Source organism: Felis catus, chromosome B2, assembly GCF_018350175.1.
Source record: "Felis catus isolate Fca126 chromosome B2, F.catus_Fca126_mat1.0, whole genome shotgun sequence".
In the NCBI taxonomy this organism is placed as follows: Eukaryota; Metazoa; Chordata; class Mammalia; order Carnivora; family Felidae; genus Felis; species Felis catus.
Genome location: NC_058372.1, coordinates 132,509,289 through 132,532,205, shown reverse-complemented (window position 1 = coordinate 132,532,205; position 22,917 = coordinate 132,509,289). Strand labels below are relative to the sequence as shown.

Below are 22,917 nucleotides of genomic sequence, written 5' to 3'. Positions count from 1 at the left end.
ATGTAAAATCAATGTGCAGTAATCTGTTGCATTTCTGTACACCAATAATGAAACAACAGAAAAAGAAATAAAGGAATCAATTCCATTTACAATTGCACAAAAACAGCAAGATACCTAGGAATAAACCTAACTAAAGAGGTAAAAGATCTGTACTCTGAAAACTATAGAAAACTTATGAAAGAAACTGAAAAGAACACAAAGAAATGAAAAAGCATTCCATGCTCATGGATTGGAAGAACACTGTTAAAATGTCTATACTACTCAAATCAATCTACACATTTAAAGCAATCCCTATCAAAATACCACCAGCATTTATTGCAGCGCTAGATCAAACAATCCTAGAATTTGTATGGAACCAAAAAGACCCCAAATAATCAAAGCAATCCTCAAAAAGAAAAACAAAACTGGAGGCATCACAATTCCAGATTTCAAGCTATGTTACTAAGCTGTAGTCATCAAGACAATATGGTACTAGCACAAAAACAGACACATAGATCAATGCAACAGAAAAGAAAACCCACAAATGGACCCACAACTATATAATCAACTCATCTTTGACAAAGCAGGAAAGAATATCCAATGGAAAAAAGATAGTCTCTTCAACAAATGGTGCTGAGAACACTGGACAGCAACATGCAGAAGAATGAAACTAGATCACTTTCTCTTACATACACAAAAATAAATTTAAAATGGATGAAAGACCTAAATGTAAGCCAGGAAACAATCAAAATCTAGAGAGTAACACAGGCAGCAACCTCTTTCACCTAGGCCGTAGCACTTTTTACTAGACACGTTGCTGAAGGCAAGGGAAATGAAAGCAAACATGAACTATGAGGACTTCATCAAGATAAAAAGCTTCTGCACAGTGAAGAAACAATCAACAAAACTAAAAGGCAGCCTACAGAACAGGAAATGTTTGCAAACAATGTATCTATGAAGTATTAGTATCCAAAATCTATAAAGAACTTATCAAAATCAACAACCAAAAAACAAGTAACCCAGTTAAGACATGGGCAGAAGACATGAATAGACACTTTTCCAAAGAAGACATCCAGATGGCTAACAGACACATGAAAAGATGCTCAATATCACTCATAATCAGAGAAACAGAAACCAAAACCATGATGAGATACCACCTCACATCTGTCAGAATGACTAAAATGCACAAGAAGCAACAGGTGTTGATCCCCCTTTCTCCACATCCTCATCCTCTTGCACTGCTGGTGGGAATACAAACTGGTGCAACCACTCTGGAGAACAGTGTAGAGGTTCCTCAAAAAAACTAAAAATAGAACTACTCTACAATCTAGCAATTGCACTATTATGTATTTACCCAAAGGATACAAAAATACAGATTTGAAGGGGCACATGAACCCCAATGTTTATACAGCAGCATTATCAACAATAGCCAAACTATGGAGACAGCCCAAATGTCCATTGACTGATGAATGGATAAAGAAGACATGGTGTGTGTGTGTGTGTGTGTGTGTGTGTGTGTATACATATATATGTGTGTATATATATATATATATATACACACATATGTATGTATGTATATATATATATAATGTTATATTACCCAGTCATCAAAAAGAATGAAATCTTGCCATTTGCAATGATTTGGATGGAACTAGAATGTATTATACTAAGTGAAATAAATCTTTCAGAGAAAGACAAATATATAATTTTTACTGATGTGAAACAAAACAGCTGAACATACGGGAAAGAGGGGAAGAGAAGAAAGGGAAAAAAAAACCCACAAGGGACTCTTAAGGACAGAAAACAAACTGAGAGTTGATGGAGGGACATGGGTGGGAGATGGGCTAGATGGGTGATGGGTATTAAGGAAGACACTTGTTGTGATGAGCAGAGGGTGTTGTATGTAAGTGATGAATCACTGAATTCTTTTATTTTTTATTTTTTAAAAATTTATTTATTTTGAGGGAGACAGAGAGACTGTGAGCAGGGGAGGGGAGAGAGTGAGGGAGCAACTCAAGCAGGCTTTGTGCTGCCAGTGCAGAACTCGATGTGGGGCTTGAACCCACGAAACTGTGAGAGCATGACTTGGAGCTGAAATCAAGAATCAGACTCTCTACTGACTGAGCCACCCAGGCACCCACTGAATTCTACTTCTGAAACCAATATTGCACTATATACTAACTAAAATTTGAATTAAAAAAAAATTGAAAGTAAAAACTGTAAAAAAAGGGGAAAAAAAAAAAAGATCCCATCCTTGCCTGTTCTAGGAGCCTGCCTAGCTCATATGAACACAGTTTAGTATCTCAGCCTCCTGCTTCAGATTAGCAAAGCACTCCAGAGGAAGACTGGCTTCAGTTTTTTAGGCTCAGCACTCTGGGTTCCCATCCTTCCCTATGAATAGTGTTCTTTACTATACCATTAGCTCTTTGATATTTTAAAGAATTAAAAAAAATACATTTTTAAAATTTTGTGTTACTCTATCAATTATCCTTGGTGAGACTGTTATTCCAAATTATCAGCTGCCCATAGCTTGAAGAACAGTCTTCATTTTTCACAATGAACTAAAACTGACTGATTCCCAGCACCAAGATGATTGATCAATCATCTGGAGAAGTCCTGAAAGTTAAATTGCACTGCACTGCAACTTAATGATATTTAATCTTATAGTTTTTCTAATTAGTCAAGCAAGCACAAAAGGAAAATTCTAATGTATCTTTGCAAAACAGAAAGAGAATAAAAGGAAAAAAAATAAGGATAGATAACAGCTATTTGAAAGAAAGGTCAAGCATTCAAGGATTCATTAGCTCATTCAAGGACCAATTTCTATTCTGTGCCAATTATGTGGAAGGTAGTAAATGAACGAGATTTTGCTATTTTAAGTAACTTTTTACTGCAGTGAGAATAGTACTAGAGGTTTCCTAAGATAAATGTTTAGGTAAAACACTTTTTCAAAGTTAAGGTCACCAAATAAAGTTAATAATAAAATTGAAATAATAAAAGATCATATTTAATGAAAATAAAGAAAATACTTTCTAAATTATTCATTAAGTTGTGAATACTCATTTTTAACCACCCGAACCTATTCTGATCTTGGTTCCCTGAGCAATATATTCCCTTCATACTGGTTAGAATGACCAAAAAAAAAAAAAAATGTCCTTTTGCTAAAAATATGGATATATTAATTGTTGTGACAAAGAGAAAAAGGTGAGCATAATTTATGCATGTAAGAAAAGCCTACATGGCTTGAATGCTTCAGTTTTACAGATACAATATCCAAATTAAATCAGTCAACTTACACAGTTCTTCTCTATCAAGAGATTGTGCACCACCTCCGAATAAGCCTTTAAAGAATCCCCTGTTTGGTGCTTCAGGTGTTTCTACAGGAGTGAAGAGTTCGCCCAACATCTCCTTTAAAATCAAAACAAATTGTAATTGGTAAAGTTACAGGGAGACTAAACTATAATTCACAAAACCATCACTGCAAATTCTTCAACTTAAGCTTATAACATTACCTGTTGAGATTCAGAAACAATTAATGAGCATATTTCAAGCGATCAGATCTAGTACATACTGACTTAATCAAACAGTTAAGACTAAATTGACTAAAATGAACTTGCTGTTTGCTACTTTGTCTAGTTTATTTTCATCACACTTCAAGCAAAGATGATATTCCTGCTTAAACTGTAAGAGGATTCCAATCTTTATGACAACACTATCCCTTAATTCTTAATATCAAGAATTGATAACTGGATTAATAATTAGGTCTTCCTACATTAGAAAGAAGAAAAGCTACTAGTAAGATGAGAAGTTTAGTGTAATGATGATACATGATTTTGGAATTATCACTTTCAGCTGAGTCAGAAAATTAATAACTTAGAAAGACACATCAACTTCTGTTTTCATAAATATAGCCCAGGAAAAGAATTATCCCAACATACACCTGGAACTCCAGAATTCTGGTAGGGAGACTGAAAGGCTTCTTTCTGCCTTGTCTGAAATTACTGTCACTACTCTTCAGAGCACAGAAATGGTAAAACTACCTCAGGAGACAAGAAAGGTTGCTGACATATTAATGATTTTGTAGATAAATAGAGAGGGAAGAGGAAGTTCTATAAAAGAAGGAAAGCAGCGACATTATAAGGCAGCTCCGGGAAGCTTTAGAAGCAAAATAAAACTATAGTGAACTTTGGAGGCTGCACTTCTGCCCACTGATGAGAAGTAGCTATGATAAAAAAGACAAGTTATGATAAAAAAGACAAGTACATTATTGGTTCCAGGTAGGAGTTCTGCTGTATCTGATTTTACACTATTATAGTTGAAAATGAAATATGTATTTTTTTATTTCCTTAGGGCTGGGCTAAGAAAGTTAACAATGAATGTCCAAAGACTTTACTTTTAAACATATTCATATTAATATCGTCTCTCCAACCAGATTATAAACGGAAGAGAGAATTGTTAACACTATATAACACAGTTTCACCTACAATGTTGAAGTGGATTGAAACCTATACATTTTAGTTTTCTTTCCTCCAAATTTCTACAAAGTGGAGTACAACTGGAATGTAAAATTTCCTTTAGTCAATAAAACAAACTTGTTAAAACTCACCGTAGAAACTGATAATGATTATTTAATTCAAATTTATATTAGATGATATAACAAAGGTGATTTCCAATCATTTTTATACTGTGCTATACAGATTCCCATTTAAACTATATTTATTAAATTGATACAACAAAAAATGGCAAACAGCTACCATTTGAGTGTCTTTTATGCTAAATCAAGAGTAATATGACATAAAATGAGTGACAGTATAAAGATATGCATTTTAAAGTTTATTTTAAAATTATGGTTTAGAATTGTGAATTTATTTGGTGTTTAATAAGCTTACAATTTGATAAATATAAAGTAAGAAATATAAAAAAACATCAGATTATAGCTATAAATGAAGAGTCACTTATAGTGGAGAAATGACTGGAACCAGTATAAACTTTGGAACCACATAGACTTGGGTTTGATTCTCATCTCTGCCTTTTACTCACAGAGGAATCTTATGCAAATCAATCTCTCAAAGAACTGGTTTCCTCAACTTTCAAAGAAAAGATAATAACACTTACCCTCAGGAATGTTATCAAGATTAAAGACAATGAACAACATATAAAGGGCCAAGAGTAGACACTCAATGATATAAACACTAAAATTAGAGAAAAAACTCCTTTCACACAATTAAAGATGAAACAAATTATAAAATACAGAAATTACTTATCAAGAGATCAACAATATGAATAGATTATCTTTAAAGGAAGGTTAATAGGGATTTCTTAGAGTCTGCAGTCTCAGTATTAAGATTTGGGGAGAAACACTGATATTAAAAAAGTATATATTACAAAACTATTAAATAGTATCTGTAGATTTTTTGCTTGTGCTTAAATAAGGATTTTACTGGGGAAGCTGGGTGGTTCAGTCGGTTGAACTTCTGACTCTTGATTTTGGCTTAGGTCAGGTCATGATCTCAGTTTTGTGAGTTCAAGGCCCCTTGTCAGTCTCCATGCTGACCCTGCAGAGCCTGCTTGAGATTCTCTCTGTTTCTCTCTCTCTCTGCTCCTCCCCTGCTCATGTTCTGTCTCTCTCAAAATAAATAAATGAACTTAAAAACAATTATTAAAAAAAGTAAGGATTTACCTATGATTAAATTTACTATTTAGAATGATTAATTTTAATTTCTAGTGATGCTGGTGAAATCTAAATTAGGTTTGTATTTCCTATGATATCTTTCTACATCTAGTAACAGTAAATTAACTATTGTTAGATTCATTCATAATAGTGTTATCAACAGTTTACTTTTTTTTTTATTGTGGAGTTGTATTCTACTGTATGGATATAAGTTGATTTTTCATTTATCTGTTGATGGACACTTGGGTAGTTTCTGGTTTTTTGGCTAGTACAAATAAAATAGCTATGAATATAATTTCCTTTTCTCTTGAGTTAAAAAACTAAGAGTAGAATGGCTGGGTCTTTGGTTTATGAATGTTTAACTTTTTAAGAAACTTCTAAGCTGCCTTCCAAAGTGGGTGTACTGAAGCAGTGTAGACCTTTTACATCCTTGTGAGACCATGGCATGGTATTCTTTTTACAGCCTTTCTAGTAAGTGTTTAATGGTGTCTCATTGTGGTTATAATTTGCAGTTCTGTAAGGCCTAAGAATATTGAACATCTTTTCATGGTGAAGCATCTGTTCAAATACTTTGCCCATGTTTTTATTGGGTTGTTTTATCTGCTTTCTGAGGACTTTTACAGAATCTTTTACATATTCTGGATTTAAGTCCCTTATGGATATATGTTTTGTCAAGGCTTTCTTCCAGCTTGTGGCTTATCTTTCTATTTCTTAAATGTCATTGAAGAGCAGAAGTTTTACATTTTGTTCAAGTTGTCAATTTGTTCTTTTATGGGCAGTTGAGTCTGGTGTTGTAGCTAAGAAATCTTTGCCTAACCCAAGTTAACAAAAATCTTCTCTTATATTCCTTCTAAAAGTTGTATAGTTTTAGGATTTACATGTAAGTCTATGATTCATTTTGAATCAAATGCTGTATATATTGTGAGGCACGAATTAAAGTTCTTTTTTTTAATTTTAATTTCCAATTTTTCCAGCATAATTTGTTGGAAAGGCACTCCTTTCTCAGGTGTATTGCCTTCATCAAAAATCAATTGTCCATATATATGAGGGTTTATTTCTGAACTCTATATTCTGTTACATTGATCCACTTATCTAATTTGATGTCAGTATCATGTTCTTTTTATCACCGTAGCATTATAACTCCTAAAACCAGGTGGTGTAAGTCCTTCAACTTTATTCTTTTTCAGAGTTGTTTTGCCTATTCTAGGTCCCATGAATCTCTATAGGAATTTTAGAATAAACTTATCAATTCTTATAAAAAAATCCTACTGGTATTTTGTTTGAGATTGCCTCAGTATAGATCAATTTTGGGAAAACTGGTATTTTAACACTATTGAATTTTCTGACCTATGAACAAAGTACATATTTCAATTTATTCATGTCATTAAAAATTTCTTTCAGTGTTTTGTGATCTTCAATGTACAGGTCTTTGATATTTTTTGTCAGATTTATCCCAGTGTAGTTCATATTTTTTGTTGCTATTATAGATGGTGCTTTTCAAATGTCAATTTCCCAATGCCCATTGTTAGTATAGAATTTTTTTTTTTTTTTTTTTTGCATATTGATCTCATACCCTGCATCCCTGTCAAACTCACTCATTATTTCTAGTAGGCTTTTGGATAGATTTCCTAGATAGATGATCATGTCATCTATGAGTAACAGCAGGCTTACTTTTCCTTTCCAACTGAGATGCCTTTTCTTCCTTTTTCTGGCCTGAATGCACTGGCTAGAACCTTAAATACAACAATGAGTAGAAGTTTTGAGAGTGAGCATCCTTTTCTAGCTCCTGATTTTAAGAAAAAAAAAATTCAGTATCTCATCACTAAATATAATGTTAGCTGTAGATTTTCCCTAGACGTCCTTTAAGCTCCCTTTTATTCCTTCTTTGCTGAGGTTTTTCTTCTTTTAATTAAGACATGGATGTTGGATTTTGTCAATTGCTGCTAGCTTACTAATATGATGAAATTACACTGATTGATTTACAAATGTTAAAGACAATTTTACATTCCTGGGATAAATCCCACTTGGTCATGATGAATTATGACCAGAATTATCCTTCGAAATACTGTTGGATTCAGTTTGTTAAAATTTTGTTTAGAATTTTTAAACCTGTATTTGTGAAGTATATTGGTCTATATAGAATTTTCTTGTAATGTATATCTATTTTTCATATCATGTTAATTGTAGCTTCTAGAATGAGTATGGAAGGATTTTTCCACTTTGAGTTTTGAGTTTTGTGTAGAACTGGTATTTTTTCCTCCTAAAAATGTTGACAGAAATCACTAGCGAAGCCATCTGGGCCTGCAATTTTCTTCTCAATTATTCCAATAGATATTCTTCAGGTTATCTATTTTTTTTTTTTTTTTTTTTAGTGATCTTTGGTAATTTGTGTCTCTCCAGGAATTTGTCCGTTTCATCTAAGCTTTTGAGTTAATTGGCATAAAGCTGTTCATAATATTTATTACCCATTTTAATATTTGTAGAATATAGTAATGCCACTTCTCTCATTCTTGACACTGGTAATTTGTAACTTCTCTCTTAATAATCGACTGGCCTGAGATCAATTTTATTGGTTTTAGAGATCAAGTTTTAGTTTTACTGATGTTTTTCTACTGTTTCCTTGTTTCTATTTCTGTTTACTATTCTCCACTTGGATATTTATTATTTTCTTTCTTGTGCTTACTTTGGGTTTAAGTTGCTTTTCCTTTCCAGTTTCTTATAGTGGAAACTGAGGTCACTAATTTGATGAGTTTTTTTGTTTTTGTTTTTGTTTTCTTTTTTTTTTTTTTTTTTTTTTTAATATAAGTGGTTTAGTGCTACAAATTTGTCAAGTTTAAACACTCAGTTGCTTTGGGGCACCTGGGTGGCTCAGTCGATTAAGTGTGTGACTTCGGCTCAGGTCATGATCTCATGGTTTGTGGGTTTGAGCCCGGCGTCGGGCTCTGTGCTGACCGCTTGCTCAAAGGCTGGAGGTTGCTTCGGATTCTGTGTCTCCTTCTCTCTCTTCCCCTCCCCTGCTCGCGCACTTACTCTGTCTCTCAAAAATAAATAAATGTAAAAAAAAAATTAAACACTCAGTTGTTTTTTCTGCTGCTATGTTTTCAAGTTACTTAATCTTTTCTTCTGCATTGTCTAACCTGTTGTTAATCCCAACCAGTATATTTTTTCATCTCAAAAACTACAGTTTTCATCTCTAGAAGATTGATTTTGGTCTTCTGTACCTTCCATGTTTCCACTTAACTTTTTGAATATGTGAAATATTATAACTGGTTTGATGCCCTTCTGTACTAATTCTAATGTTTGTGTCAGTTCTGGTTTGGTTTCTTTTAAAGATCGATTCTTCTCATTATGGATATTTTCTTATTGATTTGACTGGATGCCAGACCTTTTGATTTTTATCTTGTTAAGTACTAGATATCTTTCATTTCTCTAAGTCATCTTCAGCTTCATTCTGGGATACTAGGAAACATTTCGATCCTTTTGGGTTTTCCTTTTATGATTTGTTGGGCAGGTCTCAAGCAGTGATTATTTTAAGGCTAATTATTCTTCAAATAATGAGCCTGGACTGTCCTGAGTACTCTACCTAATTGCTCACTGAAGTAGTCTGAATATAACGGCCATCTAAAATATCAGGTTCTAATCCTAGGGGCACCGCGGTGGCTGAGTATGTTAAGTGTCTGACTTTGGCTCAGGTCAAGATCTCTCAGTTTGTGAGCTCAAGCCCCATGTTGGGCTCTGTCCTGACAACTCAGAACCTGGAGCCTGTTTCAAATTCTGTGTGTGTCTCTCTCTCTCTGCCCCTCACCTGCTAGCACACTATGTCTCTCTCTCTCAAAAAATAAAATAAACATTAAACAAAATTAAAAAAATAAAAAAGAGTCCAACACTCAAAAGAAAAATGACCCTCTCTACACCTTGATGTTGGCTTAGTGAAAATTATTTCAGATTTCTGACTTCCCAAAGTGTGAGAGAATAAATTTATGTTGTTTTTGGCCACCAAGTTTGTGGTGATTTGTTATAGCAGCTCCGGGAAACTAACACATTCATGAATTATAAACTTTTATAGCTTGGCTGTTGAGAACGGGCACTTGTTTCTGGCCCTGGGACCAGGCACAATTCCCTCTAATTCTCCCCTCCTTTCAGATGGTTCTTTCCCAGGCCGGAGAGTTTATCCACGTGCATGTGCTCGATAATACTCTACTGAGTACTCTCAGTGGACCAGGGTTCTCTCTACATACAGCTCTCTCCTCTCTGGTACTGTCTTCTAAGAACTCTTAACTTACTTGGTCTTCCCAGACTCTTGGTTCTGTCTCCTCTACATGGGAAGTTGTTCAGACTCCGCCTCAGTACCTTCCCTCTATGCCATGCTCTGAAACCTCTATCAAGGCATTAAAGCTGGGGCACTTCTTTGTTTCTTGTTTCTCGGGGATTACTTTCCTCCACTGCTTAATGCCCAGGATTGTGAAAACTGTTGTTTCATATTTATGTCTGCTCTTTTTGGGTGGCTTTAGGCAGGAGGGTTATTACTCTGGTCCCTATTATTCCCTGTGGGCTGGAAACTCCATTAATGTTTGTAGGCATCTTCTTTATTTTTTTGGTTAAAGAAAAATGAATGCACAATGTATTAGGGCATTCTGGAAACCAAGGATTAGTGTTTATAAAGTTCATGGTATTTAAATCAGACTTTTACCAAAGCATTATTTTTAAGCACTGAAAACACAGAAGTAAATAAAATGTCAATAATGTCCAAAGAGAACATTCTATCACAAACTGCTTAGAGTTCATTTATTTCATTTATATCATGAAGGCAGACAGCAGATAGTTATTAAAATAAATTGAGTGTACTACTAAATGACCATTTCATTAAAAAGTAAATGGGTAAAGTTTACTGCAGCTGTTACTGATTTTTACTGAAATAAAACACTGACCAAAGAATAGATTTGATTCCCAAAAAGTGATGAAGTTTAAAATTTTGAATAGTTGAATTAAGGCCACACTTCAGATAAAAATGAATTAGGAATATATTCAATTGTCCATTGAATTAATATTGTACTTAATACTGTAACAATTTTACTAGTGAAAGAAAACTAAAGAAAAATGTTACCTTTCCCAGGAAAAGCAAGAGTTTAGTTCAGAAACCGAGAAATCTTTGTAAAAACAACTCCACCCAAATGTAAATGGAAATTTATATCTAAAATGTCATATATGTAATTCTATTTCACTCTCAAGGTTTATAATATCATTAGAAGGACATTTCCAGGACAGTCTAGCTTACTGAAAAATACTAACATCTGACAGCACCAACTCTTTATCAAGCACAATGCTAAGCCCTTTATGTGCACTGTCTTCTTTAACTCACCCCATATTCTTTGTAATCCTATTAAAAATTTTTTTTGATGTTTTATTTATTTTTGAGACAGAGACAGAGCATGAGCCCCTAGGGGAGGGACAGAGAGAGAGGGAGACACAGAATCCGAAGCAGGCTTCAGGTTCTGAGCTGTCGGCACAGAGCCCGACATGGGGCTTGAACTCACAAACCGCGAGATCATGACCTGAGCCGAAGTCACACGCTTCACCAACTGAGCCATCCAGGCGCCCCTGTAATCCTATTTTTAAAGATGATGAGTCTTAGAGGCAGTAAGTAACCTGTCCAAGGTCATATAATTGTGTAATTATTATCAAGAATGGGACTTAAATTCAGTCTTGACTCTAAAGCTCATATTCGAAAAAAGCCACAAATTTAAACTTACAAATAAATAAAACAGGGCTAATTAATTGTAAAATCTTACATTATAAAGTTCCCTTAAAAAGAAAAGTTCCCTTATATAAGGGTTTCCTCTAAATATCAAATAATATTTTAGCTCAGTATTTCAATAGCATTTTTATTTTAAAATGTGAAACTAGATGGATCATTTTTAAAAATGTTTGAGAGAGTGCACCCATGAGTGTGCACAAATAGGGGAGGGACAGAGAGGGAGAGAGAGAATCCCAAAAAAGGCTCTGTGCTGTCAGTGCAGAGCCAGATGTGGGGCTCGGTCTCATGAACAATGACGTCATGACCTGAGCTCAAATCACAAGTTGGACACTTAACCATCTAAGTCCCCCAGGCGCCTCTAGACTGGTTATTTCTAATATACAGTTGACCCCTGAACAGTGTGAAGGATCAACTGCCAACTGCCACGTACAGTCAAAAATCCACGTATAACTTTTGAATCCCCCAAAACTTTGCTAATAGTGTACTGTGGACCAGAAGCTTTACTGACAACATCAACAGTGGGTTAGCACATATTTTACGTATTATATTACATACTATATCCTTACACTGAAGTAAGCTAGAGGAAAGAAAATGTTAAAACCATGAGGCAAAGAAAATACATTTGCACTACTATACTGTATTTATCGAAAAAATCTGTGTATTTAAGTGGACCTGTGTGGTTCAAACACACCTTGTTCAAGGGTCAACTGTATATGCAAGCACATAAGGCACTTGAATATTAAAACAAGAAACCGTTTTGTATTTAAACAATGTCAGATCAACCAAAATATTCAGAGAAAAACTATAAAACCTTATTTTTTCTTTTACGTATATATATCCTCGTGAATAGAGTATATAAGAAGGGATGACACGATTAGCCATAAAACAGACATAATTATTGTCACATGAACCTACTTCCTTCAAAAAGATTTTCCTGTGTGTATAATAGATATTTATTATACGTGGAGAGTGTGTATAAAATGTATATAACATTTCATATTTCTTTGCCATCACTGGAGAGAAAAAATACGGATCAATGAGAGAAGTCCCTCTTGTAACAAGAGTCTGATGAAGATACTTTATAACAAGTGTCAAAGCATATGGTCTGAAAGTCAGGCTTTGAATTTTCCTATGCAGGTTCATTTGTATACTCCTGAGAGTGTAAGAGATGAACAAAAATAAGGGACCTTACAGAGTATTTCACCTCTGAAGAGATTATAGCAATATTTTTGTTATTTACCTGAAGATTTTCACAGGTCTCTTGACTGTAAGTCAGTCTCTGGATCTCTGTAGGTGAAACAAGATATAATGCTTGTCCATTGTTGGTGAAGCAGAATGTTCTGGCTATCCGCATGTTGGTGAGGGGCAAGTAATACACATCCAGTAGAGGTCTTAAACTAGGCAAACTTGAGAAAAATATTGAAAAGTCATTAATAAGAAACAAGGTAGGTTTTGGAAAATAATATGGAGGGTCCTCAAAAGGTTAAACTAGAACTACCTTATGATCCAGCAACTGCACAACTGGGTATTTACCCAAAGAATAGGAGAACACCAATTCAAAGGGATACGTGCACCCCTATGTTTACAGTAGCATTATTTACAGCAGCAAGATATGGAGGCGGCCCAAGTGTCTATTGACTGATGAATGGAATAAAGAAGATCCACATCTTCTTCCATATATTCTACACACACACACACACACACACACACACACACACACACACACATATTATTCAGCCTTAAAAAAGAATCAAGACTTGTCATTTGCAAGGACATGGACAGAACTAGAGAGTACAATGCTAAGTGAAATAAGTCAGAGAAAGACAAATACCATATGATTTCACTCTCGTGTGGAATTTAAGAAACAAAACAAACAAGCAATAGGAAAAAATAAGAATGAGAGAGACCAATCAAGAAACAGACTCTTAGTTACAGAGAACAAACTGATGGTTACCAGATGGGAGTGGGGTCAGGGGAAGGGTGAAATAGGTGACGGTGATGAAGAAGTACACTAGTCATGAGGAGTATCAGGTAACGTATGGAAGTGTTGAACTACCAGGGTGCACACCTGAAACTAACAGAACACTGTACGTTCACTAACTGGAATTCAAAAAAATAACAGAGTAGGTTTTCGACTTGAACAGAGTATTATAGAAGACAAAAATGGCAGGATCCTGCAAACCTGATGATTTAGTATACTTGAGAGGGAGGTAAAATTGATTTGTATTCCTCATAAAGTTGTTCACAATTAAGTGAATAACAATAAATTCTCAGTGTATAAGACCGTAAACAAAAGCGTTTCATTTCAACGGAATATAACTCTGTAATGTTATGTTTTAAGGGTGTATATGCTCTATTTGTGTTTTAGGAAAATGCGTAACTCACCTGAAAGTCATAATATGTCCGTTGGCGCAGAAACAGGCAAGGCAGATACTGTTATTCAATGCTACGATGTCTCCACGAAGCACAAACGAGGTCTCTGTAATGTTTTGCTTGTAAGCGCAGTTCTGAGATGGCAGTGAGATGACTTTTGCTTGCTTTTCAGAACATATCACTGCGTACTGGTTTTCACAAATTTCCTGAGAAGAGGAGGGGGATACGGAGACAGGCCGTCGTTTCTTTGATTTCTCCTTTTCATCTTTTTCTTCAGGAACATTGTGTTCTCTCCAGGATTCATATGCAGGTGGTACTAAGCAGCCTGTGGTATCCAGGAATGCCATTCTCAGGATCGCTCCTTTCAACCTCAATATAGTACCTAAAACACGTAAGTAACAACTACTTGAATCGCCACAGCAAATGTATTTACTCCAACTCTGACACACAGGAGACACTCAAAAACACACGGAATGGACATTAGACTGGAATTGTACACCGGCTTCCCGAAGGGATTCAATCTTCAAGCATGTAGCTGAATCTGGAAAATGATATCAGAACTACATGCCCCGAACAGACACACGGTGTGTCTGGAGCTATGTCTTCTCTCCTATCTGGCAAGTGTGAGAGCAGGTAGGTGACACCTAGAGCTGCATTACTATGGCAGACACCGTGGCTACAAAGTCCTTGAAATGCGGCCTGTCCACACGGTGGCACACTCTGAGAATCAAACACACACGTGCCGGTTCTGAAGACTTAGTACAAAAAAAGTTAAAAGTAAAATACCTTAACAACTTAAAAATACTGATTACACGTTGAAATGATAGCATTTTGGATACATGAGGCTAAATAAAGTGTTATGAAAATTAATTTCATTTTTTTAAACATTTTTAATATGACTACTAGAGTACTTAAAATTCTTTAAGTGGTTTCTCTTTCCAGGTTTTCTTCCTATACAGATATTTGTTGTTTACTAATAAGAAACAAGATTAGTGAGAAGATTATCATTATGGAACCTTTTCTAGCAGTGAAGCATAGAGAATATACTCAAATATTTATTGAGTTGAATGAGTAAATCAAACTATTTCTTTGGTATTTTACAAATTATCATTAAAATCAAAATTATATTTTAAATTTCAAGTAATGTTAAAGTCCACTGTATAAACAAGGGATACACTAATGAGCTCAATCATGTTTTTTTCTATCTAAATCAGCATAAATTAGTAATGAAAACCAGGTTTCTCGGTTATTTCCAGGTCTTTCAGATTCCACATACATTTGATGAAATTCAATCTCATTTTCAACATATGAAGATCATAAATATTTTCTTCTTAAAATTTGCTATTAAGTCAGCTTTTCCTAATAGCTCAAAGGAGAAAAATAACCTATTTTAAGAGTTCACATTTAGAGATTAAAAATAGCCAACTGTATGATGTTTTAGAAAATGCTTTTTGCTTTTTCTCCTAACTACGGTACCATCCTTTTGCTTATAGAACACAGTATTTTAAGGTATCCTACAATGCATTAGAAGAACGGTTTTTTTTTTTGTTTTGTTTTGTTTTTCATTTTCTTACATAGTAATCATTATAGACATGATTCTAGACTTAAGGGGAAAAAAAAAAAGCAGCAAGACCAGAATGGCTGTATAAATACATGATTTTCTGGAACTTTATTCCATGTATTCTGTCGCTAAAAACACAAGACTAAATTTCTCCACTTAGAATTCTTAGATCAATCCCAAAACGAAGAACAAGGGCTTCTACTAAAAGTCCGATCTTTCACGTAAACACGGCGTGAAAGCATACGTACCACTTGGAGACACGATGACTGGCTGAAGAAGTCTTTGCTCTCCTCCGGGTGGAAGGTTCAGTGCAATGACAAGCACTGTTCCCAGAGTAGTACCGACCCATAAACACGGGGAAGGAGATGAGTCTGCCTTTCGAGTAAAAGTTTCACAGAAATGAAGAGCAGAGATGGCTTCTCGGGATTCTTTATCAATGCTGGTTACGCTAGAACTCCGTGATCGGCTGAAGGAATTATCTTTTATATCTGAAATGATTTAAAATGTTGTGAGATTGTCCAAGTTATAAAGTATCCCATTTTTTTATTTGGTATAAATTTGGCCAAAGAGTTAATCTGCAAAAAGACAAAACCTATCGCATGTTTTAATTAATTTAATTAATAATTAATTATTTAATTAGTCTCTTTTAATTAAAAAGAAAAACAATTCACTTCTATGCTAATAATTATTTTCCTTTGCTGAAATATAAAATACAAACAGATAAATTCACACTTCTTAGAAGCGAGCTGGGTGCAGTCCAGTGAATTTGTGGATGTGTGATCTGTACGGGTTTTGGTGCTGTGCTTTGTTGGTATCCTGGTTGTTTTTCGAATCTTGGCCCTTACCAGCACCATCTTTTCTCTTGATGCTGTTTCTTCCTTTGGTGATACAGTGTCATGGTTTGGCAGAACTAGAAAAGCATGGTTACTTTCAACTATTTATAATCGAAATTATAAATCCTGTTCTAGGGAGCAACGCTTAAGACGCGTTTCATTTTGGTTACTCCCTTTCACTTTACCTACTACACACATCTGGTGGGATGCCAAATCCTAAGTTATTTTACCCCAGTGTTGTTCCCTTCTTTCCATTACCAATCGACTTCCATCACCCTTCATTCAGGCTTTCATTACCATTCATAGACTACCGCACAATTCCCAAGTAGTCTCCCCACTCGCACTCTGTCACTGCTCTAACATAACTCAATTGACTTTTACAAGGTACAGTCATAATTCTATCACTTCTATTTAAAAACTCTTCGGTGGCTCCTCTTTATTTGAGCATGCTTAATATTTTACTCAGGTTTTTAAGACTCTCCACAAAATATTTCCAACTCTCCTTGGTGGCCCTATCTTCCAATGCTACCCTGCTTTCAGAACCTTGAGAGAACAAAATGAGTCATTCGTTGTTCTCCAGACCTACCTTGCACTCACCTACTTTAGACTTTTGCTTGTGATTTCTTTCTGACTGGTTCCTGCGTCTCACTCTTTTCTCTACCTATCAAGATCGTGCTTATTTGCTATCTCAGGTACTGTCATCTTCGTGAAGTTTATCTTGACCCCGAAAATTGTATATGGTTTTTCTCTTTTTTGAATCTCGATAGCTTTTTCTCTCCCATGGCACTAAGAATACATTTGTTCTGTAGTTCTTTTGGGCTTGTCTTAGGCCTCACTCTCAAGTGACTCTGAGTTTCTTGAGTACAGGTGCTGTGTCATTTTGATGCCCTATAGGATTTAGCATGTCTGGCATATACTAATATCCAACAAATACTTGCTGAAGACAGATCTGTAGGTGAAAGTATCTAAAATGGTATGTGCTGGTGCAACAACTTTGGGATATTAAAACTTCTAGTACTTTCTACTGTTCATATCTAATAAATATTTCCTCCAATCACATAGTTTCAGTGCTATCATGAAAGAAATGACTTCATATGTCATGAAAAATAAAAACACATTCAAGTCTTTTAAAATGTATTTTATTCAATAAAAAACGTATAAATGAATCCTAACTGTACCTCCTCTAAAAGCGTTTGTAATCAAATTTAGATTCATACATTGCCAATATTTCCCAAAATGGTAATTATATACAACAGAATTTTGATTATCACTGGCCTCTGAAAATAATAAAGCTACTAGTTATGGCAACAGGATGGGCAATCTCTAACTATAGTTCCTAAATATGTCTCTTTTACCTGTATACCCTGTTTGACACAGTAAAAAAGAACTACTTCCTGTAAATGTAACAACTTTCCATAAGCAAAAGCTCATTACTGGATGAGTGTGGTAATGTTAAATATATAAATTGATTCCAAATGTTAACTCTGAAGTTTTCAAAGTTATTTTAGTAAAATAATAGAAATTTAATTATTTTATTTAAATTTTAAGTGACTGCTACATCCAATGTGGGGCCCAGACTTATAACTCCGAGATCAAGAGTCCCATGCTCTACCAACTGAGCCAGCCAGGTGCCCCAAATAGTAGAAAATTTAAATTTAGTAGATGGCTGATAGATATTAAAGAGGGCACTTGTGATGAGCACTGGGTGTTGAATTTAAGTGATGAATCTGAATTCTACTCCTGAAATCAATATTGCACTGTGTGTTAACTAAAATTTAAATAAAAATCAATCAATAAATAAAATATTTAACGAAACATACACATGCAAGGTGATTGGACATATATTTTCAGTTGTGACCTAGTGTAAAGACAGAAATCCTTAAAAATTTGATAATATAAGAAAATCTAATATAAATATACATTTGATAAGAAAATTTGATAATATAAATTTCATTATAAATTAATCTGTGTAAAATTTCTTACTGTTATCCACTGTTAAAATTACAATAGGTGATTCACAACATATCTATACTTCAAATGTTAATTACAGGACAAATAAACAGTGTTTTAATTTAATGGAATAATTTAACTATATAAAATTCATAAGCTACAACTGCATTTGTATTATGACTTCTCTATAAAAATTAGATCACCAAAGAAACTCTGAAAATGAACTGAATCAGAATCAATATTTAACTTACAAAATCCTTTTTTTCAAGGTTATTTATTTTGAGAGAGAGAAGAGTGCAGGGGCACAAGAAAGTGGGGGAGGGGCAGACAGAGGAGGGAGGGAGGGAGGGAGAGAAAGAGAGAGAGAGAGAGAGAGAGAGAGAGAGAGAGAGAGAGAGAGAGAGAGAGAGAGAGAGAGAGAATCCCAAGCAGGCCACACATGGTCAGTTCAGAGTCAATACTGGGCTCCAATTCACAAAGTGCAAGATCTTGACCTGAGCCGAAATTAAGAGTTGGATGCTTAACCTACTGAGCCCCCCAGGCATCCCTGAACTTACAAAATTCTATATGCCCAGACCTGTTTGAAAACCAGTTAGAATTCTTAGCAGTTCATGAATTATAATTTATACTATTGTTAAATCACATGTTGTCGATCTTTGTGGCTTGAATCTTAGAAATTGGGCAAGCTAAACAAACGGAATAGAAATTTTATTAAGAGCAGAAATGAAAATAGCTATCGCTAAGCAAGGCCTACCATAGGATACATACTCTCATTAACACTTTACATTTATCATTCTATTGAATCCACTTAACAACTGTGAAAAGTTTTATGACCACAATATAACAAATAATAAAACAGACACTTAGGTTAAATAACTTTCCCAGGATGACAAAGCTAATTAGTAGGAGTCAGGACTTGAGTCATGTCCAAGTCCAAAACTTTCTTAGGCAACTCCATATAAACAAGGGATTAGTCATACCACCAATATACAAAGGGAGGGTTTGGATTATTATTGAGAATTAAAGTTCAGTCTTTAAATACAAAAAATATATTTGAACATGGGGTGTTTCTGGAAGATCTAAACTCAGATAACATTTGTCATTAATGCCATCCAACTGTAGGTGTTATAAGCATGTCACAAAATCATTGCTTTCATGTTACTCTGGATGCTTAGAACATTCTACCCATGTATATTCCCCTCTCCTTCCCACATAGAGCTTTATGTAATATTTTATTCCCTCTGTCAAAACATAATGCCAAGAGATGAGTTTGGTCAGGGTAAATTTTAGGACATAAAACTAATTCACATCAAGGTATAAAAGTCTAATTTTTTTTCCCCCCTCTGGTGGTTGACACTTGAAAAGTAACATCAGAGGTCTAACAATATCACCCATGGTTCCTGAGACTGGGCCATAGAATATAGGATGGTGAAGATATAGTACAAGTGCAATGTTGCACAATTTCCTTATAAGCCAAAGTGAATTCTAGTCACAGAAGGTTCCAGAGCTGCAGGAATAGTCCCAACAGCTTCAGCTGCTTTGGGAACATTTGACAGTTTGAGCCTATCAATAGAGTTGTTGTTCCCCATTGACTCCCCAGCCAATATAAAACAATTACCAGCTAAGAATCTCTAAAAATAGTTTAGCAGCACAATGACACGAAGGGAAATTACTTAGGCAGCACAGAGACTGTTCCAAGGTATGTAGCAATCAGTTATTGGCTTAGGGCAGTGAAATACATGGGCATATAAGCTAAAACATGAACTTCATAAAGATGATCTACAAATAAGTATGGAGTATACCTGCTGATTACATTACTTACATAATTTATAAGTGTGAATATTCTTTTTAAAAATAATTATGCTCTTTTTATGAATTTTAAAAGTACTTCTATATGTGTCGTCTCATATTTTTAAGATACTAGAAGAGACAAAAGCATTTTAAGTCATAGTATTTAGTGTTAATGAAATTACGGGTCTCTTAGAGAGTCTGATGAAAACTCTGCCTCTCAGATACACTTGGTTTCAAATTACATCTGTCATTTATATAGTGAAGGGAACTATTCCCTTCTCAAAACATATGTTATCCTACACTCTAGAATTAATTCTGGTTCCCTTAACATCAGTGTTAGTACAGGATTCTACTAAACTGTTTTTCCTTATGTTCAGGAATGGAACCTTGTACTCTGACAACGGAAGATATTATGCCTTCTCACTAATAATCACATGCTATCAGTACAACTGAGATAAGACTATGACGTGGAAATGCTAAAATTAGAATGGTGAAATGGGCCAATATCTAAGTTTGTATTACTTAAAAAGACAGTCAAGGAATCTAAGGAATAAATAGTGAAAAGATAATGGGTGTGAGCAAATGCAAGGGAGGAAATCTAGTTATTTCTATGACAAAGATGGGTGAAATCATCTTCAGCCAGTCTACTTTTTATTAAAAATAATTGCAATTTCTGAAATTAAAAAAAAAGGTGAGTTATTTAAAAAGAAATGTTGCAAGTTTATTTTTATTTTTATTGGAATGTCATTTGTCCCTATTCTGTGATATCAGGGAGCTGTTTTTGAGCTGGTATAAAGCAAAAGGAATGTGTGAATGAATTCATTCTGTTTACCTAGTGCATTAGTTGTAAAGAAAGTGCTATAGAAAAAGGAATACTTCCCAATTTATTATCACCAAAAGTAATAATGATTCTTGATACGAGAAATTCAATGTAATACAGAAAACTAATTTACTGTGAAAATGTTGTAAGTTTATAAAGTTCAAATAAGTTTTCAGATAGTTAAATGGGACATAATAACTTTTAATAGAACTTAATCTGAAATTGCACAAATTTCAATCTTATACTAAATTTTGTTTAGAATAAAGTATGAGAACTGAGAAAATATATTATTTTGGTTTGCTTGAAATTATAATCTTTTATAATTTACAGATGACATTCTAGAGGCTATTAATCCTTAAACTTCTTACTCCTTTTAAACTTGATTTCTGATAAAAATCTAGTCTATCATAATTTTAAATCTGATTTCCTGGTCTTCCCCTTGAAGGGAGTTTAACTACTATGGATTTTATTCATTTATTTATTTTACTTACCTAAGTCAGGCTTTAGGTCAGTAGGCAAGCTTAACTTCCTTGACATCTTTGCTGAAAAATAAAACGCATTTTTAAAGTTCTGAAGAGTATATGATTCATATTTATTAATACCAACTGCTCTTCCAGATAGAAGTGAATACTTTTATTACTACATCTAGATGCTAAGATAATTAAAATATGATTAATAATATTATGGGTGGAAAGTAAATCTTATTTTCAATTTTTTAAGAAGTTTGTACTTACTTGGTACACTATCTTTGTGTGCGTGAAGCTCTTACTTCAAGAAAGCTTTTTAAATTCTAACTGTTAATTATTTCTCAGGCTCACAGGAAAGGGTTAGGCTTTTCTAAGAGAAGCAAAGTCATTTCTTAGTAGGAAGATGCAGATAAGGACAACAGAGGCAGAAGACTGAGTTTGCGTAATCGATATAATAAAACCTTTCCAGCTCATCTTCATAGCCACTGAGCTCATTATTTTTTAAGTTAATCTTTAGAACATAGGACAACCTCTATCTAAGATTAAATTTAAGTGTTTGACTACATCATAAAACTATCTGGGTTCACCTATTCTGGATATACATTAACACCGCTATTTACATGTCAGTGAAAGACGAAAGTCATGCTCAATCTAAAATTATGGTATTTACAAAAATATAAACTCTGTGTATGTCAATTTCTAATTTAGCATCAGAATAATAAAAAAGCCTATTATAAACTTAATGGAATTCACTTTCCATCCTCAAAGTCAGTTATTGCCTTAATCTAGGAAGTGACTTAAAGTTAGGAGTTCTTTATATCTATTGTGTTAGTGGCAATGCATGCATAACAGAATAGTGCTTCCTATGTAAAATACTGAAAAAGCACTTGTTAATACATGAATGCATATATTGGGTTAAATTTTGGGCCGTTAAGAGATACTTAAAGCACAGACCCTGCTAGTCCATAAGGGCGCCATGTAAACAAAGAGAAATCCAGTCATAGTATATAACTTCCACATCTAAAAAAATGACAAATCCAGTATTAGGCAAGAGGCATTAGGCAAACTGGGAAGGGGTGGGGGAAATCAAGTTTTCATTTCCAAGTTTCATTAATCATCATCTTTTAAAAAATAAAAATGAGTCAAATATAAAATCAGTCCTATCCCATTTTCACTCAGATGTAATCAATGTCAGTTAAAAGATAAAATGTATCACAAAACTAGCCAGTGAAACCTACGGTTGGTTGATTTTATATAAATGGTTGCTGTTGTATTTAATATCCAATTCCTGAAAATTAGAAGATATTATACTCCCAAAACCGTCTTCTAGAATATAGTATTAATACTTTCAAAAGAATTCAAAGGTTTTCACCAAATATCATAGGTACAATGTACATAGACTGATAAATAACATCTGTATAATATACATGTTATCTGAAGTATTCAAAAAATCAGTCTGGTAGAGTATAAAGATATGACTCAGATGATGCCGATGCCTCTCTAGACTCCACTACTCTACTCTGACCTAGTTATTCTTTCAGGCCAGTGCTTATGCAAAACTTGAATGTACACACCAATCACCTGGCAAACTTGTTAAGTCAGATTTGGATTCTATACTCTTGGACTAGGGCCTGAGATCTTACACTTCCAGCAAGTTCCCAGGAAATGCCAATGCTTCTGGTCTATGAACCACACTTTGAGGAACCAGATCCCTAGA

The 22,917-nt window shown here is 34.4% G+C and overlaps 1 protein-coding gene across 4 annotated transcripts in view; it reads right to left on the bottom strand.

The window, feature by feature from the left end:
• The window catches only part of STXBP5 (syntaxin binding protein 5), a 177,425-nt gene that overhangs the window by 25,212 nt on the left and 129,296 nt on the right, over positions 1–22,917 (bottom strand). For 3 of the 4 annotated variants that reach the window (XM_011282577.4, XM_019831369.3, XM_011282578.4), the window contains 5 exons: positions 21,225–21,275; positions 15,588–15,827; positions 13,791–14,160; positions 12,646–12,811; positions 3,276–3,387 (listed from right to left, as the gene is read on the bottom strand). In XM_011282577.4, coding sequence (XP_011280879.1) covers positions 3,276–3,387; positions 12,646–12,811; positions 13,791–14,160; positions 15,588–15,827; positions 21,225–21,275 — 939 coding nt within the window. The remainder of the gene's footprint in view (positions 1–3,275; positions 3,388–12,645; positions 12,812–13,790; positions 14,161–15,587; positions 15,828–21,224; positions 21,276–22,917) is intronic. The other variant, XM_019831370.3, reaches the window with a different exon arrangement.